Below are 18,410 nucleotides of genomic sequence, written 5' to 3' on the forward strand. Positions count from 1 at the left end.
TACTGCTCTTGTGGGACCTTGACAGTACTGTGGGGCGGAGGCTCGGTGCCTGCTCTGCGCTGTGCCTACGTGACCCTGGCTCCTGGTGATCCCCGCTGGGGGCCACCCCGGAGGAAGGCTGAAGTGGCATGCCTGGGGACAGTGCCGCTCCCCCACTCCGCACCTAGCCCAGAGAAAGCCCACCCAGGGTGGTGCCTGGCGTAGGGCAGGGTGCTCGATATTCCGCGAAGGACGGACCTTCAGAATGTTAAGTGTGTTTGCAGGAGAAAACTAGAAACAGCTGCGATGTCCATCAAGAGGGACCGTGTGAGCATCTGTACCTGGGACACTGTGCTGTCATTTACAAGAACGAGGTGGCTCAAAATGCAGGAGCAGCAAACAGTGTCCAAGACAGGAACAGCTGAAGGGTCAGCTTGGGTGGGAGAAAACCAAGAATGATAAATCGACATAGGAAATGTAACGACGGCAAATTTATACAGCCCCTCCCGTGTGCCAACTACATTCTAAGAGCCCTCTCTGTACTGACTCCCTGCGTCCTCACAACGCCACTCTCCGATAGAGGCAGGTGCTACTACTGTCTCCCTCCAGAGCAGACAAGCTGAGACACACAGCTGTCAAACGACCTGCCTGAAGTCACAACACTAGGAAGAGGCAGAGCTCACATTCGAACCCAGGCCATCTGGCTTCCCTACCTTGTCTTAGCCACTGCTCTTGTCCGCTTCTTCCGTAACAAGAAAAAGCCAAAGCCCAGAACAATACCGAGCAATACCAGAACAATGTCCTACAGGCACCTTGATTTGCATATAAATGCACAGACAAAAGCCTAGCCAGGCTCCCTGCCAAAGTGGCAAGTTACCTTGGGATCGCGGTCAAAGCAGCCTTGGACCCTACTCTCTAAACAAGAACTGCATTCATGCAGTATTTATATAAAATGTTAAATATAAACAAGGTTGAAATTTTAAAACAATAGAAAAGCAAGTCAGTAGCCCAGGCGCTCCTGGCAGTTACCAGAAAGGAGCTATTGACTGCAAGCCCAGAATTTCCCAGGAAGCCCCCCACAACTCCGCAAACAGGCTGTCACAGACTCGAGCCTTAACTTTTAAAAAAGGTTTATTACCTCAATAGTGAATTATTTTTAAAAGACAATAAAACTTCACTTCTCTTGCAGTAGAAAAGACGCAGAGGCTTCCCCCAGAGCAGGAGTCGCGGGTAGATGGGTCCCCCACCCGACCAGACCAGACCCCCAGACTGCTGGGGCTGGGCTTCCGCACTTACACCCCGGCACCTGAAAGCTGAGGGCCCTCGTGGGGGCAGCTTGGGGCGGAGGCTCCCACCACCCCCACCGGAGAGTGGCTGGCTCAGTGTACAGGAGGATGTCAGTTTAGGCTGGAGGGAAGGGGCCCCAGGCACCCGAGCCTGGTCCCCGGGCAGACTTCAGGGAGACCCAAGTCCGCCTGGGGAATGAGGAGACAGTCAGAGCAGACTCGAGATGCCTCTGGAGCTCACACTGTTTACTGAGGCCTGTGTGAACGCGCCTCGCCCCCAGCCCAGACAGATGTACAAGGGCCAAGCTCCGGGTGTGGGCTGGACTGGGCAGCCCCCTGCCCACAGGGCTTTGGCACAAGAAGTCTGTGTTCCTGGGCTGGGTTTTGAGACAGGAGCCAGCCCCTCGGAGTAAAAGCCACCAAGCAGGGACTGCAGTGTTCCGTGACTGGTGGAGAGGGTGCTGGGGGTGGGGAGGTGGCGTCAGGAGCCCGGGCCCCCTGGCTGAAAGGGTCAGGCCAGGCTCACTCAAGGGAGGGGACCCAGTGCCCACAGCACTGCGGGTCACTTGGACAGAAGGTTCCAGACAGTCGTTGTGGAGGCTCTCCCTGAGTCTCCTCAGCAGCGGCTCCATCCCTGAGTATGCCTGCCCACACCTGTGTGCTCGTGTGGGCACGCGTGCCGAGGGGGGGGTGCAGTGTGTGGACACGCGCATGGCAACGGGGGGGCTCAGACTTTAGGGCGGGTGGGCTGTCCGCTGAGAGAGTCCTGCAGAAGTGGGGTGTGGGGGCCGGGGAGCCGGTCTGGCTGAGTGCCCACGCTGGGCTGGCTTGTGGCATCTCCGGGGCCCTGTGGAGGAAGACAGGAGCTGGGTCACCGGGCCCTGTCACGGAGCCCCACCCCCATCCCCAGCCCCACCCTTGGCTCTGCACCCACATCCTCCAGCAAGGAGACAGCCCCCTCCACGTCCCCCATCAGCAACACCCATTAATCAAGCTCGAGACGAGGAAAGGCTGGAGGGACGTCCAGACCCCTTGAAATGCAATTACGAGGGCCTCCTCTCTCACTACACGCCATCTTGTCCTGCCCCTCACCCCATTTCAGAGATGGGAAAACCGAGGTCCAAAGGGACTTGCCCAGCACAGTGCCAAGGGCACAGCAAGGCGTCCAGGGTTTATCTGCAATACTGTGAATACCAGAACTGGAAAGCACCCCAATGTCCACCGACAGGAGAACGCATTTTAAAAACAGACTCACACGATGGCATCAAACCTGGACAGCTTTCACAAAACAAACCCGCGGAGGGGAAGAGCCAGCTGCAGACTGCCCCATGAGAACTGCTCTAATCATCCATTGTTCTGGATATATTTAGACAGACTCAGAGGGGGAAAACCCACACACCAAATTCCTGGCAATGACCGCCTCTGGGAGAAAAGGTGAAATGGAACAGAATGTTCACAATTCATGCTGTTGAGTCTGGGTGACAGGGAACAGCAGATGCTCTCATTTACCTACTTTTACTTTTTTTTTTTTTTTTAAGTTTCTCAACCAAGCTGTTAAAGACAGCAACGATGATAAGGACCCGGGGGGGGGGGCGCTCTTCATCCCTCTGCGCCCTCTGCCTTCCTTCCCCAGAAGAAGGGAGAGGCCTCCCCGCCCAGCAGTTGGGGTTGGAGTACCTCAAGCACCCCACCCACTTGCAACCCCACTTGCTTCTCCAGGCGGTGAAGAGAATCAAAACCCCACTCTGGGCAGGACAGAGAGGAGGGAATGGTTGGACTCCGGCCCTCTGAGACAGATCTAAGGCTTCCAGGATTGAGCCCATTCAAGCCAGGGGCAGGAATGGGGGGCGGTGAGGGGAGGCCAGGCCAGAGTGAGACCAACCCCCTCCCAACACACCACTACAGAGAGGCAGCATGGGACACCTAGGGTGGCCAGACCTCAGCAATGTGACCCAGACAGCCACAACTCAAGAAAGCCTTGCTCAGAAGTAAAAAGGGAAACTAGTCCCAGACTGAAAAGACCCCCCTGGTCTCTCCCAAGGAAGACACATGTACAAATCCCCAAGGAGCCAGAACATGAACCGGATTCCTCCTCTTCCTGTTCCCTACCACTTTTGTTTTGCTGAGGAATGAGAACTTAGAATGGGAGAGAAATTAATGAGAAGGTAGGAAAGGTCTAGGAACATTTCCCTGAAGGGCTTCCATGTACAGTTGTCCAAGATGTTCACTGCACGAGGGCACCTAGCCAAGGGGGCTACAAATGGGCTGTCATGCTCCATTTGCCAAACCCTATGCCCTAGAGCTGACCAGGTCTGCAGAGAGTGGCTGTCTTTCTTATCGACATAAAAATACTCTTCTGGGCTAGTGTAGGCCCCATTTCCTGCTTTCTCCCAAGCAAGGCAGCCCTTCGAGACTCCTCCCATGCCCAGGTTCAAGGCAAGATGTGGGGCCTCCCCTAGGGACCCACACTAAGGCTCGGCACAGGCTGGAGACCACCATGCAGGGATTCCAGGTCTCCAGGACCTAGGTCACTTCCCAGGTGCCTGCCCCCACCCCAAACCAAAGCCTACAGGACATTACAGGACACTGCATTCCCCAAGCACACATGACTGGGAGAAGGGGCAGCAGCACCTGGCGTGGGGGCTGAGCTGCCTTCCAGAAGGCAGGGCAGTAGAATCTCTAAGGCAAAAACTCCCTAATACCTTGTAAGTTGGATTCTGTGGGTAAAATAAAGAGGAGACCCCAGCTTTGTTTTTGTCTTTTTGGGGAGAGGGTGGTGGCAGGACATGCTGGCTGTGTCCCTGGCAACCCAGGGCTCTGACCTCACGACCAGCAGTCCTATCTGTGCTACAAGGCAGTAACGCCCTTCTCTACGCCTGAGGACCCCACCCCTGGCACCCCGAGAATGCTGAGCAAGTTTCCACAGAAGGGAACCGCGGCTAGAAGGGGGCAGGGGTGCCTGTGAAGCCAAACTGGACACAATAAGCCACCCCAGAGGGATTCTGGGGAGACAAGGACGGAAAGGCAGACTAGTTTCCGGTGAGGACACCCTGCTCCCAAGCCCGGGGACCGCGTCCTCAAGGAGGGCATCCCGTGCACGCTCAGCACTGACGGGCTCACGCCCCCCTCTCCTACTCCCCGATTGGCAGGAGGAGCCCCCCCCCCACCCCGAGCCTGGCTGGGGACACAGCTGTCCCTCCCTCCTTGCAGGGCTCCATCCACGACTTTGCAATATCTATTTGATTTCCACCTCCAGCCCTGGCAATCGAAGGGAAGTGGAGGCAGCCAACTGGCCCCAAAGAGCAGGGCTGTTGCCTCACCCTTGTTCTGTGGCTCTCAAGAAAACTGAAACCCAAGCAGCTTGGCCCCAGAAGCTCAAGGGGGCAGCACATTTTTGAGAAACCAAGGGAAGAGCTATTTATCAGGGGTACGACCGTACAGCTACTCACCCCTGCCCAACCCCAAACTCTAGGGCCCGGGGCTCTGCTGCCTGCATCCCGAGCAGATCTCGGCTGTCCTCAGACCTAATGGAACCCGGCCGGGAAGGTAACTCCATTGCTAGATAAAATCAGGGCATCCAGTTAAATCTGAATGTCAGGTAAACGACTGAGTTTTCAGTATATGCACGTCCCAGTAACTGCATGGAACACGCCTACCCTAGAATTTATTCATTGTTTACCTGACATTCAAATTTAACTGGGCACCCTTTTGTTGTTGTTTCTTGGCGGGGCGGGGGGGGGGGGCGTTGTTGATCTGTGTGTCTTTGCTTTCTCTGAATCCTGGTATTCAGTGGGTGCTTAGCTGATGCTTAAACTCTCTTTTTCTTGGTCAGTCATCCCAGATTTATTTATTTATTTTATTTGAGTTTGCTTTTTTTTTTTTTAAGAGAGAGCGCACGCTCAAGCAGGGGTGGGTGATGGAGGGGGAGAAAGCGGCAGAGGGAGAGGGAGAGAGAGAATCCGAAGCAGGCTCCATGCCCAGCACAGAGTCTGATGTGGGGCTCAATCTCAGGACCCTGAGACCATGACCTGAGCCAAAATCAAGTCGGACCCTCAACCGACTAAGGCATCCAGGCGCCCCCAACCCAGATTTATTTAGACTCGTGTTTCTCAAACATGGGAGCATCTAAGACATCAGAATCCCCTTGGGGGGAGGTGTCCATTAAAATACAGATTCCTGGGCTGCATCCGTGATTCTACTCCAGAGGGACCAGAAGGATATCCAGGGGTCTGCACTTGGAGCCGACTTTCCCAGAGGAGTCTACTGGCACCAGAGGTTTGAGAAGCAGCTGGCTTGAACCTTAACCCTCGCTTTCTGAGACGACCTCTCGAGTAAGATAGCAGCCCCCAGACCACCATCGCCCTCCGTCTCCTGCCACGCCTGGGACCAAAGAAACTGCCCTTCGCTCCGAATGCCAAAATATACAAGCAGGAATTTTCAGTCTGTAGACACTGCAGGTGAAGTTTAGGCTGAAGACGTGTAAGATCCGAAGTGCTTCAAGCCGCCAGAGTTCTACTCGCTACGGGGGTGGGGGGGGGTGGAGGGGGAAGGGGCGCGCGGTTACCTGGTACCCACCTACAGTCTTGCTTCTTGCAGCACAGTCCCCTTAGGAGCTGATGTCATCAGGGATTCAGAATAGGCCTGAATGGCCTCCTTATCCTTTGAGCCCTTTTTACTACTACTCCAAAATAAATAGCATTTCTCCTAGAAGATAACCAAGCTAATTTATAGTTGACGCTGTAGCCAAACACAAAAGGTTGACACGATTCTTCAATTTCCAGAAAGCAAAGAGCAGGGTGTTAAGTCCCACAACCGTTACCGCCTGGAGATGCGAGATCTGGGGAGCGGGTGCCCTTCACCAGAGACAGAAGTGCCTTTGGGAAACACGCTCGGTCCGACAGACGAGCCAGGCGGGGAAGGGTCTGCCCACCTGAATGTCAGGCTTTGGACCAGAACCAAGGTGTGGAGACGGGCCACCGTGGGCAAGGCGCATTGGCCAAGAACCAGCGGGTTGGGCAGGTGGCATTTTAAATCGGCCAGAAACAGAAGTTTCTGTGAAAAGGCTTGCTATTTGAAAGGAATGACTTGAGAAAAAAACTTCTGGGAAATTAAAATATGTTGAGTTCGTCAGCACACTTAAAAAAAAAAAATCAGGACAAATAACATAAAAATATGTGAGGCCTAAGCCCTGCTAAGTTCCCCAGCAAAAAAAAAAAAAAAAAATCATGTAATAAATTTCCACTGTGCGGCCTTCAGTGCGACCTGTGGGGAGGGAGTCTCAGCAGCATCCTCAGTGGAAACAGGCATCCTTACTGGGTCTGGGGGCCACACACTGACCTGGGGCTGAGGCCTGGAGGGAAGGGGTCCTACCCAGCGATTTTACATGGATTTCTTCAGTCTTCCCCCTCCCACTCCTGACGGACACTCAGGAGAGAGACAGAGGAGACAGAAGACGGGGAGGCTGCTCTGGCCTCCTCCCCTGGCCAGCCCCCACCAGCCAGTCCCCAGGATCCCCCGCCTGTGGCGGCAGAAACGCCCAAGGAGGGATCCTTAGGCTGGGCGCCTTGGCTTCTAGTCCCTTCCACCCTCCCAGCATAAATCAGTCAAAGTACTATAGGGAATTCCCTTGTGCTCCCTGGAGAGCCGGCCCCGCTCTGCCCAGTCTCCCTGAGCCCCCAACAGGCTGGTTACACCCAACGATCACCAGGAGCTCGAACACCAGAGCAGTGGTGTGGTGAGAGCTCACAGACCCTGGCACCCTCGCACCAGGGCAAAGTTTTCCCCCTACAGGATGGGGAATTTGGAAGGCAAATCGGGTTAAGGGGCTGAAACCCAAGTTAAGAGCTTCGCAAAGTTTATCGTTGCCCCAGCAAGCACGCAAGCACGCACGCAGCCCCCAAGAAAGAGGAGAAAGCAGAAGAGCCTTTTGCCAACACTGAAGCAAGAAATCAGATGCTGTGGGGGTCCAAGGGCCCTCGGACATGCCTCACCCAACCCTGCCTCAGGGCCTTTGCACGGCCATTCCTTCTCCTAGAGCACTCCTTCTGTAAGTCTGTGCTGAGTGTCCCATCAGCATTCACATCCCTAAGCCTAAATTCTACCTCTTCAGAGAAGCCTGTCATGACACTCTCTCTATGGCTGTCCCCAACCGTCTTGAATGCTATGATGACCAGTCTAGGAGCCAATATGGCTGTTAAGCCTTTAAAATGGGGTGAGTCCAAATCAAGACCTGCTGTAAGTATAATATACACACCGAATTTCAATGACTTAATGTGAAAAAATAATGGAAAATTTAGTTATATTTATATTTTTTATATTGATTACATGTTGATGTGGTCATATTTTGGACCCATCCGGGTGAAACAAAATATATGATTAAAATTGATTTCTTTTTACATAATGTGGCTATTAGAACATGTAAATTTAAAATCACACCCATGCCTCACATAGTTCTGCTGGACAGCACTAATCTTGTCTGTCACATTTTCTATCATCTTTATCATCAGCGAAATTGCCTTTTCTGTTCACGCAGTTTTCATCCATCTCCCTAACTAGAATGCCATGCTCTCCCAGGGCAGGGCCCGCATCTGTCTTGTTCACAGCTATCTGCCCTACACCTGACAGAGCCTGGCACCCAGCAGGTGCAGGTGTGATGAACAGTCCATCCAAGCACCAGGTCTCATTACCCAAAGCCCACCGGCAGCCTCTCCCAGGGAGGGTCCCCAGGCCTCCCACGACCCGCTGAGAAGTGGCAATGCGGGATGCAGGAGAGGTAAGCACGCAGTGACAGCTCCCCTGCCCCAGGCAGAGACGCAGGACCGCTGCCCAAGGTGGGCTCCAGGCCGAGGGTGTCCGCGGAGGCGGCTGGAGGGACGCCTAGGGGACCCCTGGCCCCACCTTCCCCCAGCAGGCAAGCAAACGGGCCTTTCGGCCCAGGCCTCGCTCTGGCCACCACCTACTTGGCTCCGGATCTGGTGGATGATGGGGATGAGCAGCAGGACGCAGCCCAGTGCGAGGAGGACATACTGGGCATACTGCAACACGCTGGGCATCAACACCAGCTGGGTGTAGAAGGTCCGCAGGGGCTTGCCTTCCATCGCCCCGCTCTGGGGACGAAGAACGACAAACGAATGGGCTGGGGCCATGCTCAGCAGGCCTGGGGTGTGGATGCTGCCCCACGTCACATCTCCAACCCCCACCCCTTCTGGGTCTCAAGGCTACAGGCCAGAGCTTGTGATGGAGCCTGCGGGCAGGGGACCTCCTTTTCCTCCTTTTCCTCAGGGCCACATGACGGGACTACATTTCCCAGACTCCCTTGCAGCTGGGTGAGGCCCGTGATCACGTTTCACCAATGGGATGTGGGCCCAGTATGATACAACTTCCTGCCCATAGACACCTGCCACCGGATTCTCTCCACATGGGTCCCAACTCCTTGAACGGGAAGTGTTCTGAGGATCTCGAGGAGAGCAGGTGGGACTACGGGACAGAAGGAACCTGGGTGTCCCTTAATGACCACGTGGAGCAGAACGCCACCTCCCACAACCCCCCAGATTGTGACGTGAACAGGCTGTCCGTTCAGATGTCAGCTCAGTTGATTGAAAACGCCTTGGCCAGAAGGAACCCCAAGAAGCCAGGAGAAAAGAAAGTTCAAGTGAAAAGCTGACACCCTGAAAAGCAACTTCCTTTCTTTCAGGAGAAGTGGTCAAGCGCATTTAGAAAATTACACCCTGGACCAGGGCTGTAGAGTTTCATGCAGCTTCCGCCTTCCCCACCTCACGTGATCTATCAACGCGGCGGGATAATTGATAGAAAATGCTTGGGCCCTTGTGAAGCTGCTCAGAGATGCTCTACAGCCCACATTCCAGCTGCCAGCCCGCCCCCCACCCTCCACAAACAGCCCCCTGCCTCCAAAGCCCACACTGGCTCCTGCCTGGAGTCCCAGACCCCGCGCCCAAGGGCACCCATGAGGGCAGCCCGAGACAGCCTCACCTCTTCGAACCACACCAACGGCAGGACCACGGGCTGGATCTTCCCTGTTTGTCTGGAAATAAGCGAGACAAAGCAGGTGAGAAGTCTTGTCGGTGTTTTACGTGAGGCAGCTCTGGACATGTGATCGTAAGCTCCAGGGTCAAGAGGGATTTGATGTTGTAACAATCGGATTGGTGCAGGCTTGAGTAATGGGTATTTCCTGGCGGGGAGCAACCTGACAACCTGATCGTATCTTTCTGAATTAAAAACTCACATCTTCTATAAGGTGGGGGCTGCCAGTGACCTGGCTGATGTCCATCTGTTCCTTTTAGAAACAAAACCCCAAATTTATTTGGGATGGCAATGCACCCAGCTAACTAACAATAGAGTTATGCTCACCTCCTGCTTTCCTTTGGAGAGTCTGGAATCTGGGTCCATGCCAGACAGAGGCTGCCTACGTGACCAGGCCCCAGTAAACACGCTGGGCACTGAGTCTCTTTAATGGGCTTCCCTGGTAGAAAACACTTCACACGTATTGTCACAACTCATTGCTGGAGGAATTAAGGGCATCCTGTGTGACTCTCCTGGGAGAGGGCTCTGGAAGCTTCTGCCTGGCTCCCCCAGATTTCACCCCATGCACCTTTTCCTTTGCTGATTTTGTTTGAGTCTTTCCACTGTGATAAACCACAGCTACAAGTTCGACTACGTGCTGGGCCCTGTAAGTCTTCCCACTGCATCATGGAACCTGCGAGTGGTCTTGGGGACCCTTGACACAACACTTACTAGCTAATGTGTGACCTCGGGCATGCTACCTACCCTCTCTGTGTCTCCTCTGTAAAGTGGGGGTTACACAGGCACTCCTCGTGGGGCTCTTCGGCTATGAATGCAGTAACATGAGCGAAGTGCTTAGAGGAGCCCCCACCATATAGAAAGAGCTCCAGGTCTGTTACTGTTGTCGTTGTTAACCCCTAGCCAACAAATGGATGAAAATATTCTGCAGTTGTTTGTGGAGGGGGGAGGCTTGGGACTGCTTAAAGAAGACACAGCTGGACAGAGGGGAGATGGCACGCACAGGGGGACAGAACCAAAGTTGGCACAAAAGGCCAAAATCCCTCAATCACCATTCTTAATCTCTCGGGCAGCCGCTAAGTAGAGTATTGTGCAGTGAAACGAATTTACAGGGCATCGCCTACAGAGGAGACACACAGAAAACACTACAGAAGTACAACAGAAGGTCCACGTTGGCCTCTTTTACCTGAGTTTGTAAGAACGGCTGTAAAGTAAATGCAGAGAGCGTGCAACTCCGCTGCGTTTATCTTATGGGCGAACAGCACAGAAGCTCCCCAGACAAGCCACGGTTCAACAGCTCTGCTCGCGGGCAGCTGTGTCTCTGGCCTTTTCCCACACCCACTGCCCACTGGCCCTCGAGGATGGCAGGAAGTACTGCTGTGAGACCAGCTCCCTCGAGGCCACTGCTCCAGCCTAAAGGGGAGGTCAGACAGCTGAGTAGCCCTGTTCCAAACAGACGGGGACACAGAGGCCCAGAGAGGTCAGGGTAGAGGCCCGGGGTCACCAACAGGCAGGCCCAAGTGTACTGCCGGCTTGAACAGCAGTTGTCAAGAATTCAAACTCATTTCCCACAAGTGAAAACTAAAGGAGCCCCTGTTAAAATCCAGAGTTTGAAAAATGCATTTGAAAATGCATCGGATGGGGCCACAGTGGGCATGAGCTCCCTGGTGCAGGGCAGGGGCTGGCCCTCAGCCCCCATCCCCACCCAGCCTGCCCAGCTTTTCCTAGTCATCCTCCCCCAGTGAAGTGACGTGGGCCCCAGAGCCCGAGGCTGGTGGGTGGCAGGCCATTTCACCACCCACAAATCCTCCAAGAGCAAGCCCTCTGACAGCCTCACAATGCACAAATAAGCCAGGGTGGGAGTGAGGGAGAGGAGCGTGTTCTTTCCGGCTGAAAGGCATTTTACAAAGCTGAAGAGATGCTCACATTCCTGCAGCCCAGAACTCTTCCTAGAGGAATTTTTTTTTTAATGAAACTATCTCAAATATGCTTTAAAAAAAAAAAAAGCAGGGGCGCCTGGGTGGCACAGCAGTTAAAGCGTCTGCCTTCGGCTCAGGGCGTGATCCCGGCGTTCCGGGATCGAGCCCCACATCAGGCTCCTCCGCTATGAGCCTGTTTCTTCCTCTCCCACTCCCCCTGCTTGTGTTCCCTCTCTCGCTGGCTGTCTCTATCTCTGTCAAATAAATAAATAAAATCCTTAAAAAAAAAAAAAAAAAAGCAAAAAAAAAAAAAAAAACCCAAAAAACAAAAAACCCAAGAACCCAGACGCTACCATAACGACTAAATCAGTGCACCCTCTGGCCCAGCTCCACAATACCACGTTCTGACAACAGCTGGCGGGACGTGGAGGCTGGAACGCTCCCACACCGCTGGCGGGAAGGTCAACAAGGCAGCTGTTGGACAAAACAGCCCAGCGGCCCCTCCAACGCCTAACCACGGACTCGCTGTCTGAGCCAGCCGTTATGCTCCAAGGTATCTGCCCCCAAAGAAATGAAAGCACGCATCCACTCAGAAAGCTATCCATGCGTGGTCATGGGGGCGTTACTCGGGATGGCCAAAACCGAGAAAAACCCAACGTCCACCAAAGGATAAATAAAACATGCCCAATGCACACAGCGGACTATGACTCAGCCACAAAGGGGAAGAAGTAGGACACCTGCTACAATGTGGATGAGCCTGGCAAATGTGATGCCGTGAGAGGAACCGGACACAAAAGGCCACACAGTGCGTGGTCCTCTTTATAGGAAGTGTCCAGAACCAGTAAATCCATGGAGACAGCAAGTAGATGAGGGGTCGCCAGGGGCTGGGGGAGGGGGAATGGGGTGTCTTTGGGGGTGACTGTAGTGATGGCTGCGTAACTCTGCGAATACACTACAAATCACCCAATTGTTGTACCTTTTAAAACGGTGGGTTTTACAGCATGAGAACTACATCTCGATAAGGCCATTATTCGAAACAAACAACAAGAAAATCAGGGCTTAAAAAAAAATGCCTTCCGTAAAGTGAAGAGTCACACTTTAAAATGCTGTTTGGTACATTTCCATGTTCAAATCCTTGCTCTTGCCAGAATTTAATTTTTTTTTTTTTCAATTTTCTGTTGAGTGGGAAACCACTTGGATGGAAGAGTCTGGCAAATTTGGGGGACGGATGTTAAGAGACAAACCAGGATTCCGGGGTGGGGAACAGACTCCACATCTAGTAGGACCGTCTCCCTCCCCACCTGCTGGTCCCTGGGGAGGTCACCGGAGCCCCCCATCGCTGGGATCCAGACCCAGCGCCACTCACCCGATGCCTCTGATGGCCTTGATATACAGACTCAGCTGCAGCTTCACGGAGCAGTTCATGGGGATCCCGGTGACCTGGGGCAGGAAGCACAGAGAGGGGCCTGGGCTCGCTGGCGCCCCTGGTCCTGCCCCAGAGGGTGGGCAGCCCCCCCCCCCCAGCTCCGAGCCCTTCTGGGCAAGCACACGCTTCCCAAAGGCCTCCTGCGGCCACCACGTGTCCCCAGTACAGTACATTCTGTATTCATCGTCCCTCTCCCATCCTCCCAGCGACACAAAATAGATTTGCGTGTGAAAAAGTCACTCTCCTCACACAACTTTTCCTGTCTCAAACCTAATGACAGTTTTCCCTTGTGTTTAATTTTCTTTTTCTCGAGAACTTTTTAATTTCCAAATATGAGGCAGTAACAGGAAACTTGCTTTGTTGCAGAAACCTACATTTTTTTTTTGGAGACCATTTTTTTTTAAGTAGTACGGAAATAGCAGGAGAGGGGACGCACGTGTCTGATCAACTCGGAGAGGGAGCTCCAGAAGCGGAAAGGAACCAAGGCTTGAGGTCAGGGGGCCCCAGCTGCTGCCTCTTCACTGAGGCCCATCTCCTCATCTGCAAAAGGGGCTAATTCCCCCCACGTCTCATAGTTTCTGCAGCGCAAACTCAGGCACGCAAGACAGCCACACGCAGGGCCGTCGATGTTTGTGTGATTATCATGCACATCAGTGGTCAAGGGCCTTATCTTCCGTGATAAGCAGGCCTGGCGGCCCAATGGCCCAGAGGGACAGGGCAAAGGCCGTGCTCCTGAGACAGGGGAGAGCTTGAACCCGAGAACCCGCTGAGTCGGGAGGGAGTCCACCCGTGTGTGGAAATGTGATAACACAGCAGGCCCGAGGCTGTCCTCCTCAGAGGCCTGTTGGCCAGGCTGGCCAGTGGCTGGCGTCTGGGAACCTGGATTTCAGGAGGGCCCCCCACTGACTCCCTAACTGATAAGCGGGGCTCACTGCGCCTGGATTGTGTGTACAAACAATGATTTATGCTGACGGCCAGCCTTCCTGTGCGGAGCCTGGAAGTTTGGTAGGTACCAGGCAGAGGGTGCCGGTGTGAGCGGCCCCCAGTGAACACCCAGGGTGCTGAGTCTCTAATGGGCTTCCCTGGGAGATGGCACACCTCATTGCTGGGGGAATAAGTGTGTCCTGTGTGGCCTCCCTGGGAGAGGGCCCCGTGCCCGGCTCCCCCGGGCTTCACCCCCGTGCCTCTTCCCTTTGTGGATGGTGCTTTGTGTCCTTTGTAATCAATCCCAGGGGCATTTTCACCATATGCGGAGCCCTGAGAGTCCTCCTAGCAAATCATCAAACTTGGGGGTGGCCTTAGAGACCCTGACATAACCTGCCACCCCCACCCCTGCTTTCTAGAACAGCCTCTCTAGTCTGGGGTCTCCACCCGGGCCACTTCCTTCCCCAGGAAATTTGTTTCCTTCCCTCCTTGGCCCGCTCCTCCAGGGCTCTCAGGCCTCTTCTCTGTGGGCAAAACCCCACCCGTTCCCAGCACCCCCCAGAACAAAAACACGGACCGAGAGCACACTCCTTTGACCACACCCTTCCTGCTTTCAGGGCCTGAAGAATCGCCACCAGCACAGCAGTCCCCACAGGTATTCTGATCTCGGGGCTAATGTGGCCCAGGCAGCAAATGGGTCCCAGGCTCTTCCTCCCCAAAATTACCTGAATCAGCAACCGAAAACCAAAAGGCCACTTCCTTTCCCTGCGTACCTCCAGCTGACCCGAAACAAAGAAGTAGAAGCCAGTTCCTACTATGGCCGCTACAAGACACCTGCTGGCGTCTGTCTGGTCCCCCAATCTTAGCCGCCTGTTCCTCAACACGGGGGGAGGGGGGAAAGCCATGCACCCGAATGAAAGTCGCCCGTGAGAACAGAGGTTGTGTTCTTGCCAGATTCCCCAGAAGCCAGCAGACAGAGAGAGAGGGGCAGTAAGATCAATGAACAAGGGGCGCCTGGGGGCTCAGTCGGTTGAGCGTACGACTTGATTTCAGTTCAGGTCATGATCTCAGGGTCGTGGGATCGAGCCCCACATCGGGCACCTGGCTCACTGGGGAGTCTGCTGGAGATTCTTTCCCTCTGCCCTCCCCCCCCAGCTCTCTCTCTCTCTCTCAAATAAATAAATAAATAAATCTTTAAAAAATAAATAAACTAAAAGAACTAAAAGAGAAGAAGGTGGACAACCATGTTAGCTTTATAACAAAAAAAACTCTTAAAACCCGGTGAAAATGTTAAGGCAACATGGAAAAGCCGTAACATTTCTAGCAATAAAGAACAAACTTAATATGGAACACATATTAACATGAATTTCCATTAGTTTAAGTAATTAACATCAACCTCATTAAAATTAACTAGGTATTCGCACAGGACATGAGGTGGCGGCATCAGAAGGCCTGTGTTTGAATTCAGCTCTGTCCCTTACTTACTCTCAGGCATTTATCAAACCCGTACCTACTGAGATGCTGGTGTGTCTGTGCTAACTACTGGAATCCGAGCAACAAACAAGACAGAATGGACCTTTCCTCTGTGCAGCCAACAGTCCCATTTCCGAGCTGTATCACTTGACCTACCTGGACTGTGGCTTCCCCATCTGTACAATGGGAATAGCAGAGCTCACACCCCAGATCATTGTGAGTGTGGACTGAGTTACAGCGTGTGAAAGTATCGGCTCGTGCCGGCGCCATAATGAGTGTGCAAGCCATGTCTGCTGGATGTGAAGTGCGTGCAGTCGCCGTCAACTTAACTAGCCTGGGTTTTTAGTGAAAAGAGATAAACGGGGAGGTGGGTAGTGCCAGGGGCCGGTAGGTCGAGTCAGGAGCTCAGAAAATCTGAGTACATAGAAAAACAACATGGAATGTCGAAGAGCTCTGAAAAAGGCCTGTGGGCAAGACTGTGAGTGTCCACTCAGGCAACAGAAACCCATAGGATTTTTTAATCAACAGCAAAAGTCACCAAGTCCAAATGGGCACATTTTACAGTGGCAGAGATATGAAAAGATTAGACAACCAGGTAAAGACAAGCCCGCGGGAGGGCCGCATGTGTGGGTCTGCCACCTTCTTGGTCACCACCAGCAGACAGAATGTCGCAGAGGACAAATTCCCGCGAACCCAATTTATCTACAAGATATTCCAGGCCCTTGTCGGGACCTAAAGGTCTTTATGATATGTTGGCACAGCCAGAGAGCTCCTCTGGCTAATTTGCAGACTGATAATTCTAATTAATTTACTGTCTTATGGCCCTTTTATTAAGACAATTCCCTTGTAAAGAGATAATGAACCCCTTGAACTATGGAGTCAGGGCAAAGTAGGGACCTCTGATGGCTTGATACTCTAGAAGCTATCAATGCCAAGGAAAGCCAGGCTTCCCATCACTCCCGCCCTGGAATAGCTCAGTGCCTGGTGGCTGGGGGTGGGGGGTTGCCAAGAGAAGGGGGCCGAGTAGGCACCAGTGGGAAATCCCCCACAACCCCCCACAGGTTGACAGGCAGGGGCTCACCGGGTGGATGTCCAGGAATAAGGAATGCTCCTCTTGGTTGGGGTGGAGGCCAAGCACTGCTTCTGCTAGCACTGGGTCGGCGTTGTAGAAGTGAGGGTGGGACAAAAACAAGGGTGCATCTAGAAGGCAGAAGGGGGAGAGGGATCGTCAGACAAGGGAGAGCGTCGGCACAGCCAGAGGCCTGCATCGTGCCAGGCCCTGGGCATGCACAGGGGATGGAAGAGGGCCACTGCCTGCAAGCACCCAGATGATGACAAGATACAAACAACAATAACTAGACAGACAGAATTCCTTCTTCCGGTCTGTAAATGTTCACCAAGTGCCCGAGAGATGCCAGGCACTGGGAAGGACAAGCTCTGTGCCGGCAGGAGTGGTCATGTGGGAGTTGCTGACTCGGGTGGGGGAGATCACAGGAAGGAAGGGAAGGCCAGGGAATGGCATTCCAGGTGGAAGGTTTGGCAGAAGCAAAGGCAGCAAGACAGGAAAATGCACAGTGCACGTGGAGCAGACAGCACGTGGGAGTTGAGGATAGAAAGGTAAGTTGAGGCCAGATTTGAACTTGGGTGGGGGAGGGACATCTCGATCGCCAAGCCAAGCAGCCCGGAACGTCTTCTGCAGGCAACGCGGCAGCTGTCAGAGACGCTGAGGTGTGCACACCTGCGGCCGGGTCTCCCTATCGTCCACGGGAAGGGAGAAGACACACCTGCTTTGTTCCTTCTCTCCCAGCAGCCGCTCTGTGGGATGGACGCCAGAGAGTGTGAACAGGGGCTGACTCGGGCCCCTCTGTGTGAGAAATTCACACCCAGAAACGTGAGGCCGAACCTCTCCATCAACTGACCGAGCAAGACAAATGCCAGCGCATCCTCGTGTGCTTAGGACCACGTACGACAGGCCTGATGGACAATGAGTTAACGAGGAAAAGAATGAGCCTCTCGCAAACACCCATGAGGATCCAGAACAGGTCAAATCCTAGAGACTGAACAGAACACACTGTGCTAGCCAGGGGCTAGGGGATGGGAGATGGGGAGTGACTGCTAACAGGTATGGGGTCTCCTTCTGGAAGGATGAGAACGTTCTGGAACGAGACAGAGACTGTGGGTGCACAATACTGTCAATGTACTAAATGCCACTGAACTGTACATTTTAAAAATGCTTAATTCTATGTCATAAGAAGTTCACTTCAATACAAAAAAAAAAAAATGACAACAAAACTCACAAGGTCTCCTTCCCTAAAACCAACAGCACTTCCACCACCTGCCAGGTGACAGGCACCCGTGTTATGTTTCTGGCAGCCTCAAATCTAGATTCTTTCTACTTTTCTTAGCAAGACCAAACATTGGTTTGAAACAGAAGCTGGGGTTCCATTGCCGCCTGATTTCCTCTTTCCCGGAGAACTTGAACACCCGTTGCCTTCGTGTTTCTTGACATTGATTCATTCAGCCAAGTACGTACCTCTTCAGTTTTGCCATACTTGGTTCCCCCTGCACATTATACAATGTGCTTCTCTGACCCAAATGCCATCGCTTTATTTAAATAGTGATATTTTAAAGTGGAACTTTCTATCCGACCCATAACTGGCGAACACTTGCCACAACGAGACAGTGAACACAGAAATAAATACAAAGAAAACCATGGAGGTTGAATATTCTAACTAGATACTGTTGCCTGCACGGAGTTTTGAGCCCCAGACCTGCTCTTTTCGGTTAAAAGGAAAGATAGGGGCGCCTGGCTGGGTCAGTCGGTGGAGCACACAGCTCTTGACCTTGGAGTTGAAGGTTCGAGCCCCACATACAGATTACTTAAAAATGAAAATCTTTTGGGACGCCTGGGTGGCTCAATCACTTAAGCATCTGCCTTTGGCTCAGGTCATGATCCCAGGGTTCTGGGATCAAGTCCTGCATCGGGCTCCCTGCTCAGCGGAGAGCCTGCTTCTCCCTCTCCCTCTTCCCCTCCCCCTGCTTGTACGCTCTCTCTCTCTCTGACAAATAAATAAATAAAACCTTTCAAAAATATAAATAAATTTTAAAAAATTAAAATCTTTTAAAAAGGAAGATAGATGGGCACTGGAAAGGCCTCTTGGTACCAACAGAGACTCCCTCCTGGGGGTAACTGGAAGGAGGGCAACGGAATGGGAAAACAGAAGCCCTCCCTCCCAAGTCAGTCAATGTCACATAAAGCCACCTCCTTGGACCTTTGAAGCTACCTTGAGCGTCCCCAGACACAATGCCCTATAATCTGGAAAACCTCCTTTCCCATCCGCCCCTCTCCGCTGTGAAAGGAGACTC

At 53.1% G+C, this 18,410-nt stretch overlaps 1 protein-coding gene across 4 annotated transcripts in view; it reads right to left on the reverse strand.

Moving 5' to 3' along the window:
* Positions 1-1,092: 1,092 nt before the first annotated feature.
* SCARB1 (scavenger receptor class B member 1) overlaps positions 1,093-18,410 on the reverse strand; it is a 109,383-nt gene continuing 92,065 nt past the window's right edge. For 3 of the 4 annotated variants that reach the window (XM_087857430.1, XM_045778991.2, XM_045779001.2), the window contains 6 exons: positions 16,126-16,244; positions 12,588-12,661; positions 9,255-9,306; positions 8,225-8,371; positions 5,841-5,969; positions 1,093-2,112 (listed from right to left, as the gene is read on the reverse strand). In XM_087857430.1, the coding sequence (XP_087713556.1) occupies positions 5,841-5,969; positions 8,225-8,371; positions 9,255-9,306; positions 12,588-12,661; positions 16,126-16,244 (521 nt within the window). In that variant the 3' untranslated portion in view covers positions 1,093-2,112. The remainder of the gene's footprint in view (positions 2,113-5,840; positions 5,970-8,224; positions 8,372-9,254; positions 9,307-12,587; positions 12,662-16,125; positions 16,245-18,410) is intronic. The other variant, XM_045778996.2, reaches the window with a different exon arrangement.

This window comes from Ursus americanus, chromosome 30, assembly GCF_024610735.1.
Source record: "Ursus americanus isolate L20-20 chromosome 30, mUrsAme1.1.p, whole genome shotgun sequence".
NCBI classification, from domain to species: domain Eukaryota; kingdom Metazoa; phylum Chordata; class Mammalia; order Carnivora; family Ursidae; genus Ursus; species Ursus americanus.